Here is an 18,172-nt window from a genome sequence, read left to right as displayed (position 1 = left end):
GCAGTGTGTCACAATTTTTCAGAATGCCTTTTTTTTCCCCCTTAGCCTTGTCAGAAGTGTTTAAATAGCCGTTGTGCACAGTATCAACTCTTATTTCAAGGTATCATGAATTCTCGTAAATTAACCCAGAGTCATTATATTTGTTAAGTTGTACTTTATTGAAATTATTGTGCTTTGATATATGATATTGAATAAAAGAAAGAATCACAGAATAATTGAGGTTGGAAGAGACCTCTGGAGGTCATCTTTGTCTACCCCCATCTACTCAAGGAGAGCCACCTAAAGCAGGTTAGCCAGGACTATGTCCAGGCAGCTTTTGAATATCTCCAGGGATGGAGATTCTGCGCAACCTATGCCAGTTCTCAGGCACACTCACAGTGAAAAAGTGGTTCCTGATGTTCGAATGGAACCTCCTGTATTTCAATGTGTGCACATTGTCTCTGGTCTTGTCACTGGACACCACTGAAGAGAACCCGGCTCCGTCCTCTCTTCAGATGTTTATATATGTTGATAAGATACACACAAGTCTTCTCTTCTCCAGGCCGAACAGCCCCAGGTCTCTCAGCCGTCCCTCATAGGAGAGGTGCTCCACCTCCATTATCACCTTAGTGGCCTTCACTGGACTCCCTCCAGTAGCTTCCTATCTCTCTTGTACTGGGGAGCCTGGAACTGGATCACCTCCCTTGACCTGCTGGCAACACTTCTCTTAATGTAAGCCAGGACCCCTTTGGCCTTCTTTGTCTCAAGGGCACACTGCCAGCTTATGTTCAACGTGGTGTCCCCCTGAAACTCGAGGTCCTTTTCAGCTTTGAAAGAAACCATAATGCTAAATATTTTTACTGAAGCTAAGAGGGTCAGTTTCTCGTATGGTTCAGTGTATAATCCCACTTGAAGATCCAGGTTTCTTGATGGTGATGGTGGTAGTTTTGTAATACTAAAAAATAATTTGCAATTGCAGTTTGATTATCTTAACAAACATTTCCGAGATCACTGTTAGTATTTTTCAGTCCTGTGTTAAAATTCGTATTGCATCTTGCACATTTCTATAAGAGAATGGTCAAGCTTAAATGAATCTAGGAGAGGGAAGATTTGCATACTGTTGAAAATGAGTTAAAATAAATGTAATGCAACAAGATAGCTGCTTCCCCCCCATGCCCCCCCACCCCCCCAACATCTCTTCGTTTTCTCTGGGAAAAATATTTTGGCAGAAAATTCTTAACCTTCATTCTCTTTTGGATCACTAATAGAAGAAAGGACGAATGTTGTAATAGTGTTTGGTATCTTTAACTGGCTTGATATTACACATAACAAATGCCCCAAATTATCAAAATAATTTGGTTTTTTTTTACAAAAAAAAGCCATAGTGATGAAACTACAATTGCATTCCTCTCCCCAGCCGCCAAAAGCAGGATTGTTCATTAATTGTCGAGCTGAAGGTCCCAGCCTGTCAAGGTCAGTGGAGCGCTTCCTGGGCTTGAACAACAGTTTGGTCATCCAGGTCATAAGTCAGTTTGGGCCCAAGAGCATTACGATGATATGAACACACAGCGTTTGGAGGGAGGAGACAGCCTTTAAACCTGCGGTCAGATTTTAGGGCTCGATGCTCTAAAAATAAAGCTGATGGCAGGCAAGGACTGTAAGTCTTAGGTCTTTCCTGTCCACTTACAGTTCGTAGCCCTTTGTTTCTGCCCCCTAATGCTTTCTCAGGCTGCTTAGTTTCACCCCACTCGCACTTTTGATTTTGGTACGAGAATAATCTTCATTTGCTAATATTTTTATAATGCAGCTTTACCTGATACGCTATGCTCTCTTAAAATGACTTCATTTCAATTTCAATAGGTGTACCATTCAGACACATGCTGTACTCTTCAGTAGCTCTTAAGTACTAGCTAAAAACAACATTGTAGATAACTTTTCTTTTTTTCTTTCTTTTCCTCCTTTCTTTTTCCTCCTTTCCTTTTTTTTCACTTCCTCACAATTTATAACTCACTGTAATCACATAACACTGTACTCTCATCTTCTTACTTGAGGCACTCAGCTTTAGAGAGAAGATCCGTTTCCATAGTCGTTAGGAATTGATCTTGGTTTGCAGTGTGGTTGTCCCCAGTCTTCACAGGTGCTCAGCACCGACTCTTGGGAAGCAGCATGTTCCTATGGATGGTATCCCATTTGGCTTTTCCTGTATACCTCAGGAGTTTCCCGTGGCCACAAACAAAATCGGGGGTCTCGGGAAAGGCTGGATGTGATACAAGAGGTTTGGGCCATTGCAGTGCAGCTCTTCCTGCTACATTTCATGTGTTTGTGGTGCCTCTAGTAAAAGGTTTCATAAGAGCAATGCTCACCTGACTGCCCTGTTTGGTTGGTTTTCTGTTGTTTAGTTATTCCTGATAGAGATGCTAAAAGTGCAAGAGTAGGTACAAATGTTAGGTTGTAGAGGTGGTGCCATAAAACTCTGGAGCTTTGTCTGCCCTTTTTCCCATAGCTAAGCTACACTGGCGGTTTAGCAATTTGTTCCAAAATTCCCAAAAGTAGATGGGGCTATAACACTTAGAGTACAAGACATCTGGGTGGTTTTGGTAGCACCAGTAGTATGACAGGCAGATGCTGTTTTGTTTGCAGAGGATTCTGGAAATGGAAATCACCCTAAGTCCAACTGCTGCTTTGTGGCTAATTGCAAACCAGCTTGTATTGTTACTGAAAGTAGCTACTGTTACCAATTGTGAGTTCCTTTAAAGTATAAAAAATAATATTAAAATACAACCAACAGCACAAACACAGAACTAAGCAATCTCTTCGTAGTCTTCGACATTGTTGCAAGTACAGTAATGAATTTGTCTAGTTAATTTACAGGGCAGTTGTCTGGGAAAACTGTTCTGTTTCAATTTAAGAGGTTATTCATTAAATATTATCTGTTGGGGAATTTTATTTTGGCTCTTGCACTAATGCGGTGGATTCAACCATAGTTTCTAAACTATTTTAAAGCATAAATGTTGTTTAAAACAGTTTAGAAAATATGGAAGCTAAACATAGAATTGTTAATTAGACCAGACTAGGCATCTCAGTACAAGGAAGCAAGGGAAAAACGCGACAGTGACAGAAAACTTCTGGCAAATGGAAGTAGCTAAGCCAGTGAGGTATGATCTGTATCCTCCATCTTTGCTTCTCCTTAGCAGTTTTTGAAAAGAAAATGGATGTGGAATGTAAAAAAAAAAAAAAAAAAAAAAAAAATTAACCTGTTTTAGGTTGTTTTCTCACGTAGCCTAAGTGAAGTTCTGCGATAGCCCTAAATGAGGCTTAACTGAACTCTTGCTGCAGTCTGTTGGTATACAAAAGAAAGCTCTAATATTCAAATTTACAACCAAATGTATAGAATGAATAACTTCAAAGGTAAATTTGTGACTTGCTCTAATGGAGAAGAGCAAAGAGAGTGCGTAGGTTTAACCCATTGGTGCATCCTGCTGTTTCAGAGGAAAGTCCCAGTGTCCTCAGTTCCTTCAGAGGATGCTCTTCACCTGAGAGAAATGAGACAAAAGACTACCTGTGTCTGAAGTGTACAACTACAATTGGAACTTATCTCTGAGTGAAATACAGTGGTAGAGACCAATTAACAATTCAACTTTCAGTAACATTATTAAGCATGAAGATATAACCACTTCTATTTGCAGCTATTAGAATTGATAGATGCGTACAATGAAGGATTGGATTTTTCTTGATTATATTTGTCTGCTGTGTGGGTGGAGTTACTAAAAGATGTTGGTACAGAAATGGTGAGAAACATAGACTGAACTGTCATTTTAACTATGAGGTTTAGGGGGAGGAGGAGGATGGTTTTTTGCATGAAGGGGCAAACAAAGTCTCTATAAACAAATTCACTTGCCTATAAGCTAAAATTGGATAGTCTTGGTTTACTTCCCATTTTGCAAACCGTTATGTATTTAAGCTTTAGATGCTTGCAGCAAAATACTTTTATATACATAAAAGTGAATCATATGTATGAATCATATGTGTGTGCAAGTATGTGATATTAATTACGCAAAAAAGCCTACCTTCTGTTATTTTGGGCATTGAGGTGGAGGGGCGGGAATAAAGCAGTGTTCATTTTAAAATACAACAGTTTGGTGAATGGTTATATCACAAATAATTTTGTACAGAAGGTATAGCTTTGTCCTTTTCTAATAATTCCTGTTCTGTCCTTAGGTTTGACATCACTATGCTAACTGGCATAAGTACTTAAACCCTCAATCAGAAATACGGAGCAAAAGATATCATGAAGCTTATTTCTTTTAAAGTGTTGAAATGTTCATTCATGGACTATCACATTCATGCAGTAAACCATAGTTCAAATGTAGGCTCTTATAACATCCTTGGTAAACCATGGGATTTTCCAGCTGATGTAGAAGCAAATCCATAACCAAAACTAAAATGTGTCATTTAATTAAAAAGAAAGAAATAAAAGCTGAGAGAGAGATCACCAAAAAGGAACACTGAAAAAGGAATTTGGCTTTTAAGTAATGAAGTGATAACCATTTGTTTATTTTGTAAAAAGGCTATAATGATGGAAAAAGCTGTTAAATTGTAAAATGCAGGTAATTTTCCACACACTGCGAATACAGGAGAGAACCAGATAGTAGACACTGCAAATATTGGGTTTTAAGTAGCTGTAACTGGTTCTGTTGTCAAACCCTGCAGCATGTGTGTCCTGACCTACCCTTGCAAAGGACGGGTTATGTGCGTGGGGAGGAGGGAGGGAGGGATGAAGGAAACGGGCTTTCTGGCTAGAAGCCTGTTCTTGTTTAGATTTCAGTGGTAGAAGGCCTGACCTCTTTCTGCTTTCTTGTTCTCTTTTCTGTGCAATTTCATGGTGGCTGACTGGCTTCATGATTAGTCTAAAATAAATCCGGAGTTGATTATTACTCTCTTCCCGCCCTGGCCCTCTCTAGGTAGATCACTGACTGTAAAGTTTTTAGAAGAATATCAGTTTTGACTCTGAGGAACTATATTGTCTGGTTAAGTTTCTTTACAAGGAATTGCATGTAAGCTCAAGAAATCCTAAGGAAGGCATAAAAGTACAGAGGAACATTTGGGTTTTTTAGAGGGTGGTCTTAGACTGGTTTCTTCCAGATGACTGTTATGGAAGGACTGAACTTCCATGATGTTATTTATTGTGATCTTAGTTGTGGGTTTGTTGTTTTGTTGTGTATTTTGTTTTGTATTTTAACTAGACTTAGCTGGTTTGCATTTGTGGAAAACTAATTTCTTCTTTTGCATCTCTTCCAGTAATAGTTATGCACGAGTGCGAGCTGTGGTGATGACCCGGGATGACTCAAGTGGTGGATGGTTACCACTTGGAGGGGGTGGACTAAGCTGTGTCACAGTCTTCAAAGTCATTCCCCAGGAAGAGAATAGCTGTGCTGATTTTCTTATCCATGGAGAACGACTCAGGGATAAAACGGTAACAATTTACATCCGTTTCATGTTCCTGTTAAAACTACATAGGATCTAAGAATAGAAGTTTGCTTCTTGTTGCTTGTAGACTAGAAAGTAAATTTATAGTCTCAGTCTAATGCTGTTGCTGAGCTTTTATCCGTATCGATGGTTATATACCTGAAGAGCCAATTATTTGGCTTAGGTGCAACACCATGTGTTTCTAGAGTTAAGCATGTTGATCTTTTAGAAACTTAAAAACATAGTTTTTTCATTGCAGATTTCCATCCATTTGGGGGAACTTTTTGCTATTTAGGTTTTTTTCCAATGGAGAGTTTGTTAACCTGTTTATACATCAATCATACTGTGTTTAGTAGGAGCGTTGGAAAACGAAATAGCTAGTTAAAAACACAAAATTTAAAGAAATTCCTCAGTAATGATTCTCTTAGTTATGGAATTTGGCTGTGACAAAAATTAGCTGGTTTACATGAAAACAACTTTTGTATTGGAAGAAAGCATGAAGCTGGCAGGTCCAAGAATTGATCTGATTTGATAAACACATAGACAGTATTAGTTTGTCACCTACATTAAATAAAATAACAGTAATAAAACCTGTCTTAATAGCATCACGGAAGTCAGCCTCACAAAAGGAAAACTGGTGTACAATGTCAGCCATTCCTACATGCAGACCTATGGAAGACAAAATTGGCTTACTAAGGCTTGCTTGTGTGCCAGTAGGTTTCTGAAGGGGCGGAGTGTCTTGCTGTGGAAACAGAGAGAAGTGGAGAAAGCACAAAACCTCCATCTTAGTGACTTTTGTCAAGAACTTACTCTTTTCTGCCAATAATTTATGACTTCTGTGTAAGCTTAAAAGGTAGAATTGCTTCTTGTACTGTACTGCTGATTTTTTTCTCAAGCATACCAGTTTCTCCCTTGAGGCAGGACTGCTGAGTTTTCTGCCTTGACTGTGACTGTTGTAGGAAGAGAACATATAAATAGAAATTCTGCTGACTCAGTTGTTTCAGCGAGGCGTAGTGCTATTAGCAGAGTACCCTGTGTTCCTGCACAGCTATGTGCACCTGCAGTTCCTTCCTCACTTTGTAGTAGTTCCCTTTAGAACTTTTTTTAGTCTTATTGAGGCTGTTTTTGAGGAGCTTAATTGCATTTAGAGATACTTGATTTTCTCTTAATACTTTCGAAATTCACAGCTTGCCTTCGGAATCTGAAGGTAATGAAATGCTCAGAACTGAAGGCTGGTTTAATGTTTCTCCCGCATGCATATGAAAATGTTGCAGCCATCAGCGTCCTGATCTGTTTGTGTGCTTCCTCCTGCTTCCCCTGGGCAAGCCTTGTTTCATTTCCACTTCTGGTAGAAGGCTTTAAATGACTGCTCCTCTTCCTGTCCAAAATTGAGCTCATATTGGTATGAATATGTTTTCCAAACCTTTATTGTCCTCAACAGGGTTGGTTTTTTTTTGGTTTGTGGTGGGTTTTTTTTTGTGTGTCCCATCCTGTGTCCATCTGTTCCCCTGCTGCTTCCCCCAAATGTGATCTACTAGTCTGTCAAGGCAGATTTTGATCTTCAGTTTTAGGAAGTTGCTGTTGGAAGTCAGCCCTTCAAAAACAGAGGATAAAAAATAGAAGAAATGCAGCTAGGAAGAACGTCTATCCAGTGTGTATTGAATGAAGCTCAGGGAACTAGCAAATACAGGTTTAGGCTGCAGAGAAGAATACTGTAGTGCCAGAGAGGCTTTGGTAATGGAATAAAAGGAAGCTATGTATGCATGTGTTTCCTCAAACATCAAATAATGCACTTACAAGCATCAGCTAATGTGTAATGAATTAACAACAAAGTTGCACAGTGTGCAACAAGACCCCTGTTGGCATAAGAGAAACAAGATCCTACACCAAGGTATGTGAGGACCTCGTTGGGTCATGACACTTTCCCAGAAGGACTGTAGATGAGACTGGAAGAGAAATTCTGTTGTGCAGGGATCTGGTCACTGATTCTAAAACTGTTCTGACCCTTATGCTTTCAGGATAGTTCATAGTTTTACATTTGTTCTTAGAGTATTTCTGTGGATTCACTGTTCAAGCACAATTTTAAACCTTTTATTTAATGAAGCCAAATAATTGAGGTTTTAGCCCAAATACAATTGACAGGTGACTATTATATGTCATAATACAAAGAAAAGAGCAAGGAAAACAACACCAAGAAGTTGAAATGTAATTGTCTGTTCCAACTGAGAGAGCGGAGAAGACAACCCTGGAAAGGACTGTTGGAAAGATTACTTCAGTGGCATAAAATGCTATTTAATTTTTACTTTAAAAAGAAGGACTGTCATGGGTTTACACCGATCCGGCAACTAAACTCCATGCAGCCGCTCTCTCACTCCAGTAAAGTGGAGAGGAGCAAAATATAATAAAAGGACTGAGGGTCGAGGCAAGAACAGAGGGAGCACCCACCAACCATGGTCCCGGGCAAAACAGACTTGGCTTTCTTAAAGCAAAACAGTTTATTAACAGTTACTTAAAGAATAAAGACAGGCAAAACCAGTTACGTGAAAGGATAAAAAGAAGCAATGCCAGATCTTAAAAACAACACCTCTCTACCCCCCTTTCCTTTTCTTCCCGGCTCTGCCTCCTCCCCCCAGCGGCGCAGGGGGACAGGGAATGGGGGAGTGCAGGTCAGTTCATCCCATGTTGTTACTGCCGCTCCTCTCTTAAAGGAGGAGTCCTTACACCATTTTCCTGTGCTCCAGTGGATCCCCTACTCACGAGGAAAATCCACAAACTTCTCCAGCGTGAGTCCTACCCACAGGAAGCAATCCTTCCCCAACAGATTGCTCCAGTGTGGGTTTTACCACAGTCTCGGATTCTTAGGAAGTTGTTGCCACTCGCTCAGGCGTGGGTCATCATATAGACTCTAAATGCGTCTCTACCTGTGCCCGTGCTTCACAACTATCCTCAGGCTCAGGCATCTCCTTTAAACAAAACACCTCCCCACTGACAGGGAGTTGTCCCATGGACTCTAGATGCGTACCGTCCTCAGGCTCTGGCATCTCTTCTCTGATGTGGGTTCTCCACGGGCTGCGAGTGGGTCTCTGCTCCACGAAAGACTGCCATGGCTGCAGGGGGGCCGCCTGCCATCTCGCCACCGGTTGCAGGAGAAACTCAGCTCTGGCACACCTCGTCTTGTTCCATCTTCACTGACCTGATGTCGGTGTGGCCGTTTCTCTCAGATCTCAGACCTCTCTGGGTGAACTTGGCCCCTCTCCCCTCTCCTCGATCCTGGGCAAAGGCACACCTTTCCAGTTCCTTTGTCCCAACGTAAATAGGGCAATTTGCAGAGGAGCCGATTGGCTGAAGCCCCGAGGGGGATGGGAATCCGATCTGGAGGCAAACCCCTGCCACCAGAACCTCCCCCCCCCACCCCCGACATCAAACCATGACAAAGGTAAAAGTGGAAGTTGTTAAGGGTTCATCGTGTTTGCTGTGTAAATCTGTGTACCTGAATAATCTTCGAAGTTAATTGCCTGCTGTTTAGTTTGTTGCTCTGCCATTGCATTTGTGAAGGGAAAGTAGTAATATGGTTTTAAAAAAGCTTCCTAAACCATTTTGAACATTTCAGTTATTCAGACTTTGAGCATATGGTGTCTTCAGGAATGTTTAATCTATTGTAGTATCTAGAAGCCATTACGGCTTGCTCAACTGGACCACGATTCCCATTTAACTTGCTGTTTTGCAAGGGACACAAAACCATTTCTGGAGATACTTCTTATGGATTAAAAAAGAAAGTAATGCTTACAAATGGGGTCTTCCTCCTCACCCTAAGTCACATTACACACTATTAAAATACCTTTATAACTAGATCATATTTTTATTTCCTCTGGCCAGTAAGTTTTTCTTTGTTGAACTGGTTGAGCTTCCAGAAAAGATGCAGAAGTGCCCTTATCCTGGAAAACCTGTAGCATCGAACTTGGAGCACTTCTTTGGGACACAGGGAAGCATGGGGTTTGAAATACCTCAAGTTAGAGAGCAAATGGAATTCGAATCTATGCCGTTTACCTAAGATATATGGGGATCATAACGCCATTGTTCCTGTTCAACCCGTGTGTCAGTAGAAAGGTGGAATTTATTTCAAAGGAACTTGAAATCCATAGCTGAGGTATTTGATAGAGGTATCTTTCAGATGTCTCTTAAATGATTACACTCAACAAGAATGAGAGATCTTTTATCTCTTCTCTTATTGTTTCTTGTAAACTAGCTTTAGTTGCGGCTTCTCCAAGTACTACTTCTGACACTACGTTGCCATTCCATTCCAATGTGACAAGTCTCTCTCTATATTTTGTAGGATATGTGAACATTTAATTAGGACTATAGATAGATCTCAGTCCATAAGTCAGCTATATAAATGAAATACTTTGGGACTGAACATCAAAATATTGAAGTTCCTCGTTGGGGGTTTTTCTCATCGTTTATGTACCTGACAGGTTGCTCTCGGCCCTTTTACGAACCAGCTTCAGGCTACATGTAGAGCTTCCAAAATTTTTGTGCCGTACCAAGCTATTTAAGACATCTCATGGGGTTCACAAAAAGCATCCTAGTTATCTGAGAAGAAACTCAAAGTGAGGGCACTGTTGAATTAATTTAGAAGAGGGAATGCTCCCTGCTAGTTTGCTCAGGTTGTTTAGATCTGCGTTGGAATGTAAGGGTATTTTGTGAAGACTTTGACATAATTACACGTTTCCTCCTTTATTATACTCGCCTTCCTAGATCTGGCTCCAGCCAGTCTGCTTGGAATAATTGCACTCCCTCCTAACCTGGTCAGGTCTGCTGCTCTCCTTTACTGTGTTTACAGATAGCTGTCTTCTATCTTAATAGCACTAGTGCTAAACACACATTAGTGTTTAGCTTAACTCAAGCTTACAGGTTTTTAGGTTTTGGTGAATTTTACTTTCTTGAATGAAAATTCTAGTAGATTTCTCTGTTCTGTTTTATCTTCTTCTCCAATTCTTTGCTGTGCAAGTTTTTGCTGAATGAGAAACAAAAAAAAAGTGACTGCTATCTTTTGGATCATGAGTCAGGAGTGACAAATCAAAGTTTAAAATCTTTCTTTTGAAGAACAGGTGATTGTGTAAAGGAAGAGATGCAATGCTGCAACTGAATATAAATACTGTTCTCTTGTAGAAATGTGTTGTTCAAAAACTTACTGGCTTTAAAGCTTGAGAAAAGATTGATTCTGAATGGCTGTAGTGCAGTCCTTACATCATCTTACTTTCTGAATTAAAAAAAAAAAAAGGCATGCACAGAATAATAATCATGTCACAGGGTCACGGTGGCACTGGGGCCACATGCTCTATAGCAGGAGTATACCCAGGTCGTGCTGCTTGGTCCCAAGATGAGAGAAAAGCTTTTAAATCTATTTAGCAGAAAAGACATTCAAAAGTTTCGTCAAAAAGTATGTGCTTATATGTTTGTAGATTTGGGCTGGGGATGAGAAATTGTGAAACTATTATCACATGTAATGTTGCACGCTGTTGAAAGTAGAGCTAGAAACCAGTAAAACAGTATCTAGAAATGTTCAGTAATGGGGTCTGTTATCAAAATAGAAATTTATATCAAATGCAGTAAGGGTTTTTTTCATGTTTGTTTACAAAACAAGCCCTGCATAATGACACTAATATCTTAAATACTCATCTTACTTTTGTTTAAAAATATTTGGGTTTGATGTGTTGAAGTTTAAATTTTTTTACTTTAGAGATTCATCTTGTCTACACAAGTCAAATAGTTTCTAATATCTTTAAAGAATGTAGATTGTAGAGGTGAGAAAGAAACATGCAGCAAGCAAGTATTTTTACGAGTAGCTATGTACTCATTAGTGTTGCTCTTAATGACATTTGGATATTAAAAGGATTTTTTCAGTAAATAGTAGGCATACAGCCCTATTTATGCTCTAAGAATTTAGATCTCAGTCATGTGGATCTGGAGCTCTGCTGTCTTGAGCCTGATAACGCTGCAACATTTCACATTATGTGCTAAGGTGGCTGCTTCATATTGGCATGGAAGTCTTCTGTTAAGTCTCCAAATGAAGAAAACTTTCAGAACAGTAATCCATGTTTATTAAAAAATGCAATTCTGTTATGCCATGGTCACCTAATTTACAGTTTTGCAGGTTTTTGTTATGCTTATCACTGGAGATCTTAGGGAAGGTCTACCTAAAAAGGTTTGGGAAGGCAGATTTTTAGTGACCATGTGGGAGAGTATGATACCATCTTCACATATGATGTGGAGAGTTCCGAACCATAGCAAAGTGCATTAAAAAAATAATTGGAGTTTTGGATGTTTGAAGACTCAAAAAACCCCACCTATATTGCTAAAAGCTTGGTTTCCGTTTCCAGGCTTTGGAGATATGTGTGTTAGGATACTTCCTTCTCAGCCCCAGTGGTACTTCGCATGCTTAAGCGTAAAGAAGCCTTTGGCAGCGTTGTGTTTAACAGGAGAAAAATACGATCTTGCTGCAAAGCATAGAAGTGTTCTGTGGAGAAAAAAAAATGCTTTAGGGGATGGTTGGTACGGTTTTTGTTTGGTTTGCGTTTCTAGTATTTCTGGATGCAACAAGAACTATTGAAGGCTAGGTGTTGATAGATTTGTGTCCTGCTGCTGATTCTGACTTACAGTTCTTGAGTTTTCTCTCAGGTGGGCAGGCATAAAGTCTTGCCTTTATGAATTCTTATGTCTGATAACACATACCATTTCAATGCAACTAATTTTTCACTTTTCAATGCCCTTAACCACTTATATCTACTGTGCTAACTGGTCTGTTTTCATACAGCTTTAGATCTGAAAAATCAGTGTTATCATGTCAAACTTGTTATTTCCTTAAATGAAGCTGAAAACAATTATATTGCTGGATAGGATGTTTACTTGTTTTCTTAGTGATTGCTTGTTTTATAAAATGTTGTGAGGGTTAGAGGTGGAGGGTGGGTGGTAGCAATGTTGCTTTTTGGGTTGCAGAGGTCAGTTTGGCAGTTTTCTGGTGTGGTTTGGATTTCTTTGAAAATCATAGTGTCTACTCAGTTAAATTTTAATCCGGTAGTCTGTCTCCAGTGGTACTATCTTTTAAAAATATTTGTCATCCAGGTATGAATTTTCAGTATAAACTAATCTGGATTAACTCCTTTGGGAGAAGGTGTTCATTGAAATGCTATAAAGTCAGTCTTGCAGTACTTTTTGTTAATATTTTGGGTGAAACTGCACACAAATGGTGTTTAATAGAATAGAGATCCCTCAAAAGTGCTCACAGACCTAGAAAATGCACTGATATGGGAAATCTTCATATTTACCTCCTCTTTTAGGAGGAAGCAAGTTTAAAAATTATCAAAAGAATAAAGAAAGATCATTTAATGCACCTCAGAACTGTAGAATTATACTTTTTTTTTTTTTCTGCAGCACCTTTTTCTGCACATCTACAGTAAATAGTTAGATTCCTTCCTATACTTTCTTGTAGGCAGTTGTACCTATATATTGTTGACCATTTAGGGAATTCAGAGTTGAGTAACAACACTTCTTATAATGCTGAAAGAGGTTATATGTGCAGAAAGAATGTCATCCTTCTAGAGACAGAGCTAAAAGCCAGTAAAACTCGAGAGGAGATGATTAGTGGTGGAATGTAGGGTAGGGGGAATAAATAATGAAGAGCAGGAGAAGAAACCCTATTTGCCTATGTAATAATTAGAAAAGGAGAGGAAGAACACAAAGGATAGGTAAGAATAATCTAAGTATACATAGGTTTATTTTTTTTTCTCTATTTGGAGACTTTTTTTCTCATCTTTATTTGTAATCTCATTTTTCTGCATGCTGTAAGAAATTTTGCATTTTTCTCTCAAAAAGCTGCATATGTAACAATTAAAAATGAAAATTCTGAAAATACTTTAATGTTGAAATTATAGAATATTAAAATTCCTCATTGACTTCTCAGGGTAGGTTTTCAGAATCTAGTAGTAATATAAAGATACAAGTTGTCTCGCTGTGCATTTTACTATACCTAGTGCTACAGGAGCATATCAGTGAATGTCCCTCTGTACTTGCTTGTTCACCTGAGATTTTTTTTTTTCTGAACAAGGAAAATTCAGTGTAACAATGTTGCATGAAATAATTTTTGCTGGTAAATTAAATATGCAAGTATATTTTAAAACCCAGCAAATTTAATGTGGGGGAATGATGTGAAGACTGTGACTTTGCTTTGTAACTGAATGTGCATGTATACCTGTAATGGTTTTGTAGCCAAATAATTCTGTTAATTTTTCCTAGTTACTGTTTTCGTTGTAGTTGATCATAAGCTGTAAATATATTTGTATCTAGGTACAATTTAGTGAATTAAAAAAAAATTCAGTTTTAATTTCAGCTTTTAAAACAATTCTCCTGTGTTATTTTCTCTTTTGTCTAGTAGCCTTCCTGGGAGAAAAAGGTTGTGGTCTGAAAGTAACATAAATTTAGTCCAGTGCTCAAAACTTTTGTAGAATAAGTATACAAATAAAATTATCAGTGATACAGTAATACTTGATATCAGCACAGTAATGTTTTTTGGGGATGTGGCCTGTTTCATTTGCTAAACATCTGGCAAGTCTGTTCTGACAGAAGTGCTTGCTGCAGGTATGAGATACTTTTTGAGGCTAGGAAGATTCAGTCAGTATACAAATAGCATCCTTAATCCATACCACCTATCAGCAACTGTTAGTGAATAATTTGACCATAATGGAAACAAAGTTAATATTACATCCTTGTAACAGGAAGGAATTTAAACAGAGACTTTTATCTGCTCTTACAATGTCTGTTTTCAGGTAATTCACGAAAACGTCATTTTGTTCTCAAATTTCATATATTAGTCATTCATATATTTTCCTCCTGTCTTCTTTCTGGAAGGTGGTCTTGGAATGCACATTAAAGAAGGACCTCGTTTACAACAAAGTTACTCCTACTTTTTACCACTGGAAGATTGATGACAAAAAGTTTGGCCTCACATTTCAGAGTCCTGCTGATGCAAGAGCATTTGACAGAGGTATTCGGAGAGCAGTAGAGGATATTTCTCAAGGTACGTATTTCAGGTGAAAGGGTTGGTGGGGGAGAGGGGCTGAGTGTTTAGTAAATGAAGTAAGTCAAAGCACTTTGCATAGCATTAATGCTGACAGTATTTAAGGATGTGGATTAATCTATATCATGTTGAGATTTTTAACAGATTTAAAATAGTACTTCGGGCGTTTCTAAAGTGCTGTTCATCCAAGTGTCTTAAATTGTTTCGCAAACACTGAGGCAATTCCCTGAAACATCCCTACATAATAAAAGATTATTTTTTTTTTAGAGATGAAGAAATGGAGGAAGCTGAAGTGTTATAGTGTCTTACATGGGTCTTCTTAGAAGCTTGCTACAGCTTCTGTGTTCTTACAGGATAAGCTGTGAAGTTGAATGATTTGAGATCTGTTGAGTTCTCTTTATCTGCACATACTTTCGGTTAATAGTTTTACTTCTTTACTAATAGCTGACAGAGTAGTTCTGGGGACAAGTTGGTATGACAAGTAGAAGAACTTGCTCTAATAGTAAGAAATTGGTTCCAGAGCTTCACTGACCTCATGGAAACTAGTGAGCAATCAGAAAAAGATCATCAAGTCTCAATTCTGAGCTGAAAATATGATAAATGTATTGCTGGATGGCAAGAGAGAAAGAACAGGTGTCTATTGAAAGGAAAGAACATCTCTTTCAGACTTGTAAGAAGTAACTCAAAGGGAGAAATTTAAACAAAATATTCTGTGCTGTGATGTGCTGTAAAGTTAGGAATTTAATGTGTGTTATCATATTAGCAAAGGGAGAAACATGTTTCTGAGGGTGAATGCTTTTTTACATAATAGAATGGCTTCTTTTGTATTGTGCTGATATCATCCATATCCCTACAAGAGAAACAATTGGAGAACATACGAGTCCTTTTCTCTCTTAGGGTCTCACAGTTCCAATTTCTGCTGATTTTTAGCAAAATGTAGCACAGCATGCATTCATGTCAACCAAATGTATCTGCCTTTAATTTTCAAAATGCTACATTAACAAGAAATATACTCCCTTGCTTCTGACTTCTGATGACACTTTGAAAATATTTTTACAAGAAGGGTGTGAGTAAGAGAGAAGTGTGGCTAGGAATACTCGGTGTATAAAATACAGAACGTAGCAATGAACAGTACTTATTAAAATCAACTTGATCTACTGGCTAAAAAAGTAAACAAGCATATTTAAATCATCAGAATGGGATATTGAAGGATGATATGAACTACTGGAAGTAGTAAACTGTAAATAAGAAGAAAATAACCTTCTCTGTGTTGACGTTTTTGCTTTTTCTGTAGGTTATCCACCTGCCCAAAACGATGTTGAAGTGGCAGAAGACTGCTTTCAAGTGAGTAGTTAAATTTTTAAATTAAATATGCATTTATTTTTTGAAGAAATTTGTTGAACCATTTTTGTTTTCATTAGTGAGAATAAGCAAAATAAGAGCAATAGCAAAATTCAGTTTAATGAAATAAGTTCCAAAGCAGTTATCCAGAAGATTTACAATATTGTCTGTCCTAAACAAAGGAGTCAATATTTAATAAATAGGATTATTAACCATCTTGAGTTTAATTTTTAAGTTTACAGTGTCTGTTCTAGGTTGTGTGTCCTCTTTGAACTCATGGGAACATGAAATATTCTTCTGGGGAAAAAAAAATAGAGGGGTCAAGAATCTTCTTTGGTATAGACGTCCTGTTTGTTTTCCTAGATTTCACTCTGCAGTGATAGATGCTTCTAATAATGTATGGTTAGAATTGAAAAGACACTGAGATAACACTTAAAAGAATCTAGTCCAAACAAGGGCAGAAGTTCAGATAATTTTTTAAAAACACACTGAAGATAAAGCAGTCGCTTACTGAGATTCGAATTTTTCTTGATCTTTATTTGCACCATTCAATTTCTATAGGTCATAAAGGTGTAAAAACTTATCTCCTGCTGTGCTTCGGAGTTACAATGCTTTACACAAATACCGTTATCAAGTACTGTAACACTCGTGTGGCACTGCCTGGTAATATCCAAGAATCCATGTTATTAAAAAGCCAGTATAAACAAACATTATGGATACATACACACAGTAAATAGCTGTAATATAACTGAGTAAAAACCTATTTGTGTCTATGTATGCTTGTCGTCATCTTTTCTGTTTACAGTCTCAGGGAAAGTCTTGGCTTTATTCACACACATGTTCAATTTTCAGAGTGCAGATATTTAAATTAATATGAAACTGATATAGAAACAAGTTGACTCAGGGGTCGTAGATCTGATATTCAGAAAACTGGTATTATTCCTTAGTGATTTCTTGAGCGAAAGAGTTTTGTCATTTATGCAATATTAAATTCTTTATCAGTGTAGATGGGTGCAACGTAGAACCTCTGCAACACAAAATCAAGAAAATTAGCAGCCTACTTTGAAGAGATGGGTAAGAGTCAGATTATGATAGAAGACTGAGAGTCAAGTATTTAGAAAGGATACTGCAATGCAGTGGGCAATGCAGAAGGGTCTCTTGATTTCTTTCCATTTTATGGTAGAAGAAACGTATCTCTTCGTGCAAGTGTTGGCTGTGCAACCACCTGTTGTTCTTCATTTTCAGTGCTTTATTTTAAGGCACTTAAAATTAAAATTGCTATAAATATTAGATATTTTGGATTTAAAATAGGAATGAGATTTTGACAAGGTGGAGGAAATGTGTGCCAAAGTTAATGCAATCCTTAATCAGCTTTTAAAAGACTTGTTTAAACATGCTTTGTTGCAAGGATTAATAATTGAGCAATTTCCACAGGCCTAATGAGATTAGAGGAAACTAATTACCTCTTGATTATGCTGCCTAGTTATTACGTTTCTATATAAGGCTGCCAAAATTGAAGCAAATATCTGTGATTCTTTATATTTACAAAGTTTTTTGTTGAGAAAGTAGAGAAAAGTGTATTTACATCATCTATTCTATATAGATTTAAGTATCATTTTATTTAGATGTGTAAATAGATGATGTAGGTTTACTTTATCATTTAATTACTTTTTATTTTAAAAAATTAAATACTTATACACACACATATATATAAAAAACTTAGAGGTACAAACAATTCTGTTTAGTCCAAACTGCTGGTGGTAGAATTATCTGTTACATTCCAGACAGGAAAACATATTTCATGACTTCACCACAACACGCATGGCTTAATTGTGGTTTTGTGCTGTGGATACATCACAAGAATTACCTGTTTTCTAGAGGCAAAAAAGCCAGCCAGTCTCCCATACCATATCTCTGCACACCAAAGTAAAATAAATGATACTAGAATTGCCTATTGATAACAATACTAGAAGAAGGGGGGGAAGAGGGGCTAAGCAGGAAAGGCTGAACCCACCGTGGTTGAGCTATGCTGCATCTAAATCAAGTTTACGTATTAATAATAAAACCATAATTTCAGAGTTACGAATGTCAGTGTAGAAAGGTGACAGCATTTTAGTTACAGGCACTAGATGTAGTCATCAAGAATATCTTGGAAACACTAAATAGTGTGTATTCTCCTCTAAATGATTAATTCTTTCCCCCTTCCAAGATTGGTACTTTGGAACTTGATATGTCAGGATTTTCTTAACTTGAAAGGCTGCTAAGACCATTTTTTAAAAATAATGTGTTATGTATTTAAAGAGTCATGCTGAC

The 18,172-nt window shown here is 37.8% G+C and overlaps 1 protein-coding gene across 1 annotated transcript in view; it reads left to right on the top strand.

Moving 5' to 3' along the window:
* Nucleotides 1-18,172, top strand: part of SPRED1 (sprouty related EVH1 domain containing 1) — a 60,214-nt gene that overhangs the window by 28,154 nt on the left and 13,888 nt on the right. Inside the window, exons 2-4 of the mRNA XM_086613616.1 lie at nucleotides 5,278-5,452; nucleotides 14,350-14,518; nucleotides 15,813-15,862. Coding sequence (XP_086469742.1) covers nucleotides 5,278-5,452; nucleotides 14,350-14,518; nucleotides 15,813-15,862 — 394 coding nt within the window. The remainder of the gene's footprint in view (nucleotides 1-5,277; nucleotides 5,453-14,349; nucleotides 14,519-15,812; nucleotides 15,863-18,172) is intronic.

The sequence above is a fragment of the Tauraco erythrolophus genome, chromosome 6 (genome assembly GCF_009769465.1).
Source record: "Tauraco erythrolophus isolate bTauEry1 chromosome 6, bTauEry1.pri, whole genome shotgun sequence".
Taxonomy (NCBI): Eukaryota; Metazoa; Chordata; class Aves; order Musophagiformes; family Musophagidae; genus Tauraco; species Tauraco erythrolophus.
This window is presented reverse-complemented; position numbering and strand designations above follow the sequence as displayed.